We start from the raw sequence: 11,843 nt of genomic DNA, 5'->3' as shown, positions 1-11,843 counted from the left end.
ATGTTATTGAGAGAGCAGAGAGATTAACGAAAAGAGACAGTCCCGAGTATTGACAGACCGGTTGCTTTGAACCTGAACTGTTTGAAGTTTGATGGACAGGCAATACCCCAGCAGGGGGATAAAAGGAACAGGTTCGCTAAGGCACGACAGACAGCACGAGATCACGAGACCCTGGAAGTGTGGTGTGCCCCCACAAGTTGGTGGAGTTTTGGAGGTCTGGTCGCGGGACTGACCATAGACGCACAGGGTGAAAAGGTACGATCGGCGGGAACCTGGTGTGTGTGTCTGCCCTTGCCTGGGTGCCAGGTTCACCGCGGAAGCACGATTGTATCCGAAACAGAGAGGTCACAGTCAGTGACCTCAGAATACATTAAAAGGGCTCACGCCGAAAGCTAACTGCGAGGAACATCAAAGGTCTGTGAATCGAAATTTGCATTCACTCGCTCGCTCTCTCCAACGGCACAACGATTACTGCAAACTGTCCTCAGCTGAACTGAACTCTGCGTCACTTGAGACTGATCATTTTACCCCTAGACTGCGATAGAGCTTGATTGATTCCTATTATCCTAGTTCTGTGTACGTGTGTTTTATCATTGCTAACCTGTTGCATTTATAACCTTACGATTAGAGTACTGTGTCACATATTTCTTTAATAAAACTTTTAGTCCCAGTAATCCAGACTCCAACTAAGTGGTCCATTTCTGCTGGTTTGGCAACCCAGTTATGGGGTACGTAACAATTGCAATAGCCGGCTGATGTTGTAGTGGCATCAGCGCCAGACTTCGATGCAAAGGTTCCAAAGTTCGAATCCAGCCAGCTCCCTTGCACGCTTTCCATCTGTGCTCAGTTGTGCGTCGAGCTAGCAACTCGGCCTCATAAAAATAAGAAAGCCTGCTAAAAAACATTCACAATGACTCCACTCAAAGTTAAGGGCTTTCTTCTTTATGCATTGCAATATACTGTTACCACATAGCAAATTGCACAACATATGCCAGTGATATTAAACCTGATTCTGCCACATTCATGAATGTTGAAGAAAAATACTTAAATCAAAGCAATTTTAAAGATGAAAAATTTCAAAAAAAACAAGATGTTCCAGATTCCAAAAGCTTACTTTGAATGCTTAACTGTAAAGCGTAACATATTTATGATGAACATTAAATGAAGTAGAGTTTCAGAATATGTGCAATACCAGTATTTTGCTACCTTAGAAATTCATTCTCTGCCAATAGTGCAGAAGGTGCAAATGGTGCCTTGATTACTTTTATTGAGTTGGTTTACATAATGATTAATATTAAACAGGATAAAACTAATGAGTTTTGATACAAGGTCGATCTGTTTTTCTCACCACAGATACTGTCTGTACCAAAGAATCCTTCAGTATTTTATGTTTTTATTTCAGATTTACAACACCTGCAGTATTTCTAAAATGCCTACAGACAAACAGTTGTTTAACATGCTTAACAACAACACACTAATTTTCTTCACAAAGACACGGGTAATAAAAACCTTTATCGTGACTTTTTATTTTATTGCATTGACAACTGTGTATACAGCATTAAATCAGAAAGAGTGTTTATTACGTGATGATACAGTATGAAAATGTGAAAATATAACTTTTTTAAAAAATTGCAAATGGAAATAGTGGTCAAATGTAAAATGTTTGGCTCACAAAAGAAAAAAATTATTCACATTAGCTTGATTACATTATACATTACAATAGGCCAAAACCTAAACTTTTGTCATTTAATTACACAAATTTTCCAAGAGGCACAACGACAACGTCACTAACATGTAAAGTAGCATTTTGCAAGCTATTAGAGAAATATGCAGTTTGGCAATTTGGAGGATAACAAAGTGTACACATCATAAAATCCAATTTCTCTTTTTTTTTATTAAAAAAGAAAAAATATACAAAACAACTAGACATTTATGCAGTTTAAGTCAGCTTGATTCATCTTCACAGCAATATAAATCACTGGTTTTAATCCATGACTTTTTTTGCATTGTGATGCCATTTTGTATTCAAATGGACATTGTACACTGGATAAACTATAGAGGGAAAGAAAACAGGAAAACAGAATGAAAGCTTATATTCACTATAATTATGAAATCAGTTTTAGTATTGGCGCGGTTTATAAAACAGGGCAAGTTAAATTAATCTAGAATTTTTCAAGCTGCCTTTTGAGTTAAAATATTCACAGGCAAAATATTGAAACATTTAATTAGAAGAACCACACAGATATCTTCAAATAATTATGTGGTGGAGAGCATTTGGTAAACACTCTGTACACATACATACACACAAACATTGCCTTATCATTCCGCTTTAGTTGCACTGAGTGTGCGCACTTCAATGTCTTCCCCGGTATATTCTTATAATGGGTTGGCTGTATGATACCATTCCCACCATACACAGTGGAATATTCAATTTCTTTAGTAATGGGGATGCGTAAATGTATATATATATATTGTATATTGTATTTAAGGTAGATACTTCTGTTTTGTAATAGGATTGTAACTTCATTTTGCGGTGCATCATATTGATTCATTGGTCATTGTAAGTTAACTTTGTAAGTAATTAAAAATGATCGCTCGGGGGGAAGAGAGAGATGGAGCCGCAGCTCTAATTGTGTTTTCTGGTAGATATCTTTGAATAAATATTGGCAGTTTTCTTTTCACTACTTTTACTTTTTTTTTTACAAACTTGATTTTTTGACACACCACATAAACACCTTTGCACAAAAAGTGCCAACTCCACCCATTTTTTTCCTTCAGTCAAAACCCACATATCGTATCAAATTACAAGGGTTACATGTGAACACACAAATTAGAAATAGCAAGTAGCCACCTGTCACTTTGAGACTTCCATGTGATTCACTGATATGACTGCAGTCTGAGCTCTGCCCCACCTATGCCCAGTAACCTTTCATTTCCCTGATATCCGAAAACATTACCACATTCCTCATCAAATCAAAACTAATCACACAATACCTATATTAATGGACTGTTACTATATTAGAAAAAGATTTTAAAGCTTATTATCCTTTAATTACTTACATCATCATAACTGAAGTTTGCATATCCTTGCTGGAGGCTGTCTCTTCGCCTGAAAGCATCTGCAAAAAAATATATCTTGAGTTTTGAGTAAACTGTTTTAAATTATTCCAAACAAAATAAAATCTGCACAATACAGTAAAGAAATAGGAAATAAATGGCGGGGGGAAAAGATGAACTAAGGTCTCCAGAATTCTGCAGGCAATACCAAGGTGACAAAGAAGTTACATCAGATGTCTCATCTTACACAACCATCACTCATTGCTACAAAAGCAAAAATGAGTATTGCTCAAGATGCAAAACAAAGCCAGAAACACAAATCACCTCTGAGCAGAGAATATATTTAACCAGAACTGGATAGTTAGATGTTAAAACAATTGTAAAATTTAATATAAAAATAAACAAGCAAGACAGTTCTTCAGCACAGAAACATCCTTCAGCCCATCTAGTCTGTTAAGCTCCCTGGTCCCACTGATCCTCACTTGGACCATAATCCTCCATTTCTCTCCCATATCCAAACTTCTCTTACTTTTGCATTTGAACCCGTATCGATAATTTCCACTGGCAGTTCATTCTATTCACACCACCTTCTGAGTGAAGAAGTTACCCCTCAAGATCCCTTTAAATATTTAATCTTTCACTATTAACCTATGACCTCTAGCTCTAGTCTTACTTATCTGACATTTTTTAGCCCACTTTTCCAGTTGGTCCAGATCCCACTGCAAGCTTTCATAGCCTTCTTCACTGTCCACTATGCCACCGATCTTGGTAACATCTGCAAATTTGCTGATCCAGTTTACCACATCATTACCCAAATCATTGATATAAATAACAAACAACAAAAGACCCAGCACTGCTCCCTGCAACATTCTAGTCACAGAGGCAAGCATCTACTATCTCATCCTGAATGCCAAGTGACAACACCTTCTGGACCAGCATCCCATTCGGGACTTTTTCCAAGGCCATGTAGACTATGTCAATTGGAAAGGGTACAGAGGAGATTTACCAGGATGCTGCCTGGTTCAGAGAGTATGCATTATGATCAGAGATTAAGGGAGCTAGGGCTTTACTCTTTGGAGAGAAGGAGGATGAGAGGAGACATGATAGAGGTGTACAAGATAATAAGAGGAATAGATAGAGTGGATAGCCAGCGCCTCTTCCCCGGGGCACCACTACTCAGTACAAGAGGACATGGCTTTAAGGTAAGGGGTGGGAAGTTCAAGGGGGATATTAGAGGAAGATTTTTTACTCAGAGAGTGGTTGGTGCGTGGAATGCACTGCCTGAGTCAGTGGTGGAAGCAGATACACTAGTGAAGTTTAAGAGACTACTAGACAGGTATATGGAGGAATTTAAGGTGGGGAGGTTATGGGAGGCAGGGTTTAAGGGTCGGCACAACATTATGGGCCGAAGGGCCTGTACTGTGCTGTACTACTCTATGTTCTATGTAATTGCCTTTTTTTCACTGACATTCCTGGTAACCTCTTCAAAAAATTCTATCAAGATGGGTTAAAGACAAGCTACCCATGCATGAAGGTTCTGAACTTAGAGGGGTAACTTTGAAGGTATGAGACGTGAATTAGCTGAGATAGACCAAGGATTGACGGTGGATATGCAAAGGCAAGCATTTAAAGATTGCATGGATGAACTACAATTGTTCATCCCAGTTTGGCAAAAGAATAAATCAAGGAAGGTAGTGCACCCGTGGCTGACAAGAGAAATTAGGGATAGTATCAATTCCAAAGAAGAAGCATACAAATTAGCCAGAAAAAGTGGCTCACCTGAGGACTGGGAGAAATTCAGAGTTCAGCAGAGGAGGGCAAAGGGCTTAATTAGGAAGGGGAAAAAAGATTATGAGAGAAAACTGGCAGGGAACATAAAAACTGACTGTAAAAGCTTTTATAGATATGTAAAAAGGAAAAGACTGGTAAAGACAAATGTAGGTCCCCTACAGACAGAAACAGGTGAATTGATTATGGGGAGCAAGGACATGGCAGAACAATTGAATAATTACTTTGGTTCTGTCTTCACTAAGGAGGACATAAATAATCTTCCCGAAATAGTAGGGACAGAAGGTCCAGTGAGATGGAGGAACTAAGCGAAATACATGTTAGTAGGGAAGTGGTGTTAGGTAAATTGAAGGGATTAAAGGCAGATAAATCCCCAGGGCCAGATGGTCTGCATCCCAGAGTGCTTAAGGAAGTAGCCCAAGAAATAGTGGATGCATTAGTGATAATTTTTCAAAACTCGTTAGATTCTGGACTAGTTCCTGAGGATTGGAGGGTGGCTAATGTAACCCCACTTTTTAAAAAAAGGAGGGAGGGAGAAACCGGGGAATTATAGACCGGTTAGCCTAACGTCAGTGGTGGGGAAACTGCTGGAGTCAGTTATCAAAGATGTGATAACAGCACATTTGGAAAGCGGTGAAATCATCGGACAAAGTCAGCATGGATTTGTGAAAGGAAAATCACGTCTGACAAATCTCATAGAATTTTTTGAGGATGTAACTAGTAGAGTGGATAGGGGAGAACCAGTGGATGTGGTATATTTGGATTTTCAAAAGGCTTTTGACAAGGTCCCACACAGGAGATTAGTGTGCAAACTTAAAGCACACGGCATTGGGGTAAGGTATTAATGTGGATAGAGAATTGGTTAGCAGACAGGAAGCAAAGAGTGGGAATAAACGGGACCTTTTCAGAATGGCAGGCAGTGACTAGTGGGGTACCGCAAGGCTCAGTGCTGGGACCACAGTTGTTTACAATATATATTAATGACTTGGATGAGGGAATTAAATGCAGCATCTCCAAGTTTGCGGATGACACGAAGCTGGGCGGCAGTGTTAACTGTGAGGAGGATGCTAAGAGGATGCAGGGTGACTTGGATAGGTTGGGTGAGTGGGCAGCAAATTCATGGCAGATGCAATTTAATGAGGATAAGTGTGAAGTTATCCACTTTGGTGGCAAAAATAGGAAAACAGATTATTATCTGAATGGTGGCTGATTAGGAAAAGGGGAGGTGCAACGAGACCTGGGTGTCATTATACACCAGTCATTGAAAGTGGGCATGTAGGTACAGCAGGCGGTGAAAAAGGCGAATGGTATGCTGGCATTTATAGCGAGAGGATTTGAGTACAGGAGCGGGGAGGTACTACTGCAGTTGTACAAGGCCTTGGTGAGACCACACCTGGAGTATTGTGTGCAGTTTTGGTCCCCTAATCTGAGGAAAAGACTTCCTTGCCATAGAGGGAGTACAAAGAAGGTTCACCAGATTGATTCCTGGGATAGCAGGACTTTCATATGAAGAAAGACTGGATGAACTGGGCTTGTACTCGTTGGAATTTAGAAGATTGAGAGGGGATCTGATTGAAACGTATAAAATCCTAAAGGGATTGGACAGGCTAGATGCAGGAAGATTGTTCCCGATGTTGGGGAAGTCCAGAACGAGGGGTCACAGTTTGAGGATAAAGGGGAAGCCTTTTAGGACCGAGATTAGGAAAAACTTCTTCACACAGGGAGTGGTGAATCTGTGGAATTCTCTGCCACAGGAAACAGTTGAGGCCAGTTCATTGGCTATATTTAAGAGGGAGTTAGATATGGCCCTTGTGGCTACGGGGATATGGAGGGAAGGCTGGTGCAGGGTTCTGAGTTGGATGATCAGCCATGATCATAATAAATGGCGGTGCAGGCTCGAAGGGCCGAATGGCCTACTCCTGCACCTATTTTCTATGTTTCTATGAAGCCATGGTGACTATCCCGAATCAGGCACTGCCCATCCGAATACTTACATATCCTGTCCCTTAAAATAACTTACCCACTACTGACATCAGTCTCACTGGCCGACAAATTCCTGGCTCATTCTTAGAGCCTTTCTTGAACCTTTGATGCCTCTGGGCCTGCAAATGGAGTTCAGAAGGACGGGGGGTGGGGGGGCGGGGGCAGGAAGTAGGAATCGCAATGAAATCTAATGGATACTGAAAGGCCTGGATAGAGCAGATGTACAGAGCATGTTCGCATTAGTAGCAGAGCCTAGGATCCAAGGGCATGGCAGGCCATGTCAATATTGAAGTAGTGTGAGTATTTTACACTTGCAGAGAAGGATCCTGCAAAGTAGTGATAAAAAACTGACTGGGGTTTCATGTAGCAAACCAGTGTGGGTCCAGGCTACACTGCATTTTTCATTGAGTGTGCACAATGTTCTTAATTCCAGTCTTAACTGTGTATCCTCTTTCCCAAACACCCCGCACCCTCCCCCAACACAACTGAAATAAAACAATAACTCTACTGGTGCCAAGTTTGTCCTTCAGGGTAACAGTACAAACAAAATCTCTCTTCATTAAAAGAAAAACATACCTGTAACCGCCCTTAACTTTACACAGCAGGCAACATAGTCATCAAAGTAAGTCTTCCCATTTTTGCAGTACCGCTTTATAATACCACTTATGGCTTGAGCACTCAACCTGTATCCTAGAAATATCAAAGTTAAATTTTCACAAAGAATTCTCAGTTAACAAGTTACAAAATGTTTTACTAAGTCTGCAATAAGCACAATAGAAACTTGGAATCTATAAAGGCCGAAAGTAATCCCAAGTTCCCTTGTTCAGCTACATTTATTTCAGAGATTCCAGACCATATACCATGATGTTGGAAAGTAAATCATAACAATAAAACATTGGAAGTCAAATGCTAAGAAACTTGCTTTTTGTGGTCAACATTAACTATGTCAGCTAAATATTTTCACTGCTATTGCCTTTATAACTTTGGAGTGCAGACAAATCATAATCTCATTGGCAGGTGTTTGGGCAAGTCAGCAATTGTAGTTGAATCCTTTGATTTAACCACAATGGACATTATACATTGTCATTTTAAAAAAAGCTGCATTCCAATTACCAAAAAGGTTCTGCAAACCCAGAAACTGGAGGAAAAATGTTTGATTAGATTACAATAAAACAACAAAGAAAATTGAAGGAGGTTGAGAAAGCATTGGAAATTAAATGAAAAACCAATAAAACATTGAATGCTGAAAAAAAAGTCCAGTTCTGTGCGATTAGTAATGATTTAAAAATAGCACAACAGCAATAACTAAAGGAAAAAAAAGAAAACAGGAGAGTCAAAATGTTGCTGAAGCCATGGGAAATTTACTTCAGCACCAAGAGGACTTTACTAAAGACCCGATATAAAAATGCTGTCCGAAAACTGGACAAGACAAGATAAATAGGGAATGAAAAGGCTAACTCTATTTAATACAGATAAGACAAATTATTGAGATAAAGAAAATTTCAAATTGCCAGGAAAATCAAGAGTAGGTTGGTTTAGTATAGGAGGATACAATGATTGGTTTGGACATAATGGGAAAAGGGGCTTATATCTGTATTGTACAGCTTCGGGACTACAGAGATTGCTGTGAGCTGCCAGCTATAATCTACCAAACCTCCTTGGATACAGGGCTAGCATCAAAAGACAGGAGGATTGTAGCATGTTATAAGCTTTACTCATGAAAAGGGAAATGGGTAGATACCGATGTAACTTGGGAGATGAAGCTTCAGAAATAATGCAGGTAACTCAGTTTTGTTGAGAAAATTGCAATTGATTAACTTAATATTTTGTTGAGGTGATAGAGATGACAGTGGTGCAATAGGATGGGCAAAGATCCAAGATTACAAAAATCATCTGATAAGGTAACACATAGTCAGTAGATAGTAAATCTGAAGTCCTTAATAAAACTTAATAATAAGGTTAGTTGCGCATTGATCTAAAACTGGCTAAGGGCTGCGAAAAATGGATTACTTTTAAACACAGAGTTGACGGATTATTTAACATGGAGGTGGAATTACTATTTCACAAGTTCAGTACTAGAATGATTTCTATCTCTATTATATACAGTAATTAATTGTTTTATACAGAGCATTTTCAACAACTAAATAACTTTAAAAAATTGGAAGAATGGGGTTGATACATGATAAACAAATTCATGATATTTTAGCAAGAAGAATGGGATCAATATCTGTTGAATGGTATAGTTATAAAAGGGGATAAGGTGAGAGAGATCTGGAGATGTCTCTATGCAATCAGAGCCAGAGGCCGACCATTCTTTGAAAGAAGCAGTACTGATTAAAATACAAGATATCCTCAGCTTTAAGACTGAAAAGCAAAAGAGTTTTTGCTGAATTCAAACAAAGTAAGCTCTAACACAGCTAAAGAACGGCATCAATTTTAGATACCACAATTCAGGAATAACTTGAAGGCTTTGAATATCATACAAAAGAGACTCATTTAATATCTCCCACCACCCCCCGCCCCAAAAGATACTCTCGTGGGATGTACGCAGGGTTCAAATCTGTAATTGCTAGAGATGGCAATGATAAATAAAAGCCAGACTTATGGCAAATATATTTGCACAGTTCAGTTTGAGAAGAAAAATCTAAGATTTGGATCATATAATGAAAATGCTTATGTGTAAAGACGGTTTGTGACTTGGAAGTGAACTTGCACACAGTGACACTCCCAAGTCTTTGCTGCTTTACCGACAAGGAAATGGGGTAAAATTTTGGCAGATGATGTCAAGGACATCATGACAACAGCTAACACGGCAGGTGAAATGAAGGAAAGGAATATTCAGTGATGATGACATATGAACAGCTTTGTGCCAAGGGACATCATGCTCAGCTGGGCAAAGCTAAAGATGGCACCAGAGGGTGACTTCTCCCAGCTCATCAGCGTAACAGCTAAATTCTTCGTATTCTGAGGTCTCTATTTTCCTTTTCAGGGTGGCAGGGGTTCTATCAAGATCTTTGATTTACAGCGGCACTCAAAAACTGGGCTCCTGCACAAGGGAGTGTTCCTGTTCTTGAGGCTCACCGATCAGCCAGGTTTCAGTATGTCCAGGTTCAGCCTGAAGTCGGGCGACTTACAGGCCTGCATGGCCCTGTGGACACAAATTCTTGCCGGAGTCACAAACTGAAGCGTAGCGGTAGCCGGAACATCAAAGACATTGAGAGTGACTGTCAGAGGACTCTGCACTCGGTAATCGATTTGTTGATTCTCGAGTCGGAATTCAAAATACAAAAGCAACACTTCAGACTGACTGTTATATCAAAATAGCGACTGTTTTCTCCTATTGCTGTGAAAGGAGTGATGTTGGTCTCTCCCTTGTTAGTGAGAGAGAGAGATAGCCTGTAGGATATCGAAATGTTGGAGTGAACATTTAGTTTTTGAGTTTCTGTGGACCATGGTCTCTGTTTGGGGGCTCTGCTGTTGCTTGAATGGTGGGTGTTGGGAATACTGATCCTTTATGCCAGAATATTGGGGGGGTGGGGGAAGAAGAGGATTGATGCTGCCTTTATGTGTGGAGGAGACCAGAGGGCTTCGGGGTTCTTGCGTCTTTTTTCTGTCATTCACGCTTTGGGGTATTTTCCTCTATTTCGAGGATGTCTGTGAGAGCAAGCTTAGGTTGTATATTGTATACATTCCCTGACATTAAATGGAACAACCAAACTAGTGTTAGGGCTGCACTTATCTAGAAAGATAGAAGGTATTCCCAACTTGTGACTTGATGGTGGAATGGCTTTAATGTATAGCAGAATACCTCGCCTCTGACCAATTCTTGCATCCACAGAATTTGCAGTGATGGTTTTGGTAAAGGTGCCATTCTAATTTCTTCCCTCCAACCTCGCAATGCAACATCGATAGCAAAGAATTCACCAGTGTTCTCGAGTGCTTAACTTCACCCTTGTTGAATAAATGGTCCCAAGCAGAAAGAATTACAGTTACCTAGATAGATTGGTAGAGCTGAAATGTGATAAGGTATTTAAAGAATCATGAAGAGGCAATGCTCAGCTAGCAGACCAGTTACTTTACAGTGCCAACAATCCAGATTCACTCTCCACAGTACAATCTCCCAGGTTTGCATATTTTCCCTGTGACCATGTGGGTTCCCTCCAGGTCCACTGACTTCCTTCCACATCCGAAAGACATGCAACCCGAGATAGATTAACTTAACACTGCAAATTGTTCCTCGTGGGTAGAATCTGGTGGGTAGGGAAAGGTGATAGATAGAGAAGCTGCTCTGCTAGCCAGTATCAGTGTGTAAAATGGCTTCCTTCAAAGTTACAAGGAAATATGTGGAAAGGGAGAAAATAGAACAGACAAGCCATTTATGTTACAGTAACAGTATGAGAGGTCACAGATTTTTGAAGATCAGCAAAAGCCCAGGGAGCAATGTATGGGGACTTTTAAAATGAGTAGATAAAATGTTATCACCAGCTGAGAATGAATAGATTCAGTTGAGTCCTTGAACTGACAAAATACTTGACAGAAAATACAGATACATAGGCAAAAGTGGGAAAATTTTGTTTGAAGAACAAACTAATCAACCTTTCTGATCAGAGATTGAAGAAGTCAAGTTGTCACCACCTTTCCAATACACCTTTCTTACTTGGAATTGACATCAGTTGTCTTGGTATCTAAAAGGTTTTCTCAGGACCAATGTCAAAAATTAATCGAGTTACAAAGACTTGATACAAATTGAGTCGGCACTACTTGCAACAGCAGCCGGAAAGTAGCTACAGTTTCGATGTTTGAAATACAATTTACAAAAACACTGCACATGCAACAATTCTGCTTTATCAACAGATGTGCCACAAGACAAGCTAGAAACAAACAAAACTATCAGCAACAACAATAAAAAAATGAAATATGGTGAAAATTTTGTTAAAAAAATCCCAGGGGCCCTGAATTTCAACTACAGTTGATAACTAGGATACTTCATTTTCAACTCGAGATAACATGGTCCA

The 11,843-nt window shown here is 39.8% G+C and overlaps 1 protein-coding gene across 1 annotated transcript in view; it reads right to left on the bottom strand.

Moving 5' to 3' along the window:
• Positions 1-1,506: 1,506 nt before the first annotated feature.
• The window catches only part of LOC134348638 (grancalcin-like), a 29,382-nt gene continuing 19,045 nt past the window's right edge, over positions 1,507-11,843 (bottom strand). Inside the window, exons 6-8 of the mRNA XM_063052334.1 lie at positions 7,405-7,518; positions 3,061-3,119; positions 1,507-2,052 (exon numbers count right to left, since the gene is read on the bottom strand). Of these exons, the coding sequence (XP_062908404.1) occupies positions 2,026-2,052; positions 3,061-3,119; positions 7,405-7,518 (200 nt within the window). The 3' untranslated portion in view covers positions 1,507-2,025. The remainder of the gene's footprint in view (positions 2,053-3,060; positions 3,120-7,404; positions 7,519-11,843) is intronic.

Source organism: Mobula hypostoma, chromosome 6, assembly GCF_963921235.1.
Source record: "Mobula hypostoma chromosome 6, sMobHyp1.1, whole genome shotgun sequence".
Taxonomy (NCBI): Eukaryota; Metazoa; Chordata; class Chondrichthyes; order Myliobatiformes; family Myliobatidae; genus Mobula; species Mobula hypostoma.
This window is presented reverse-complemented; position numbering and strand designations above follow the sequence as displayed.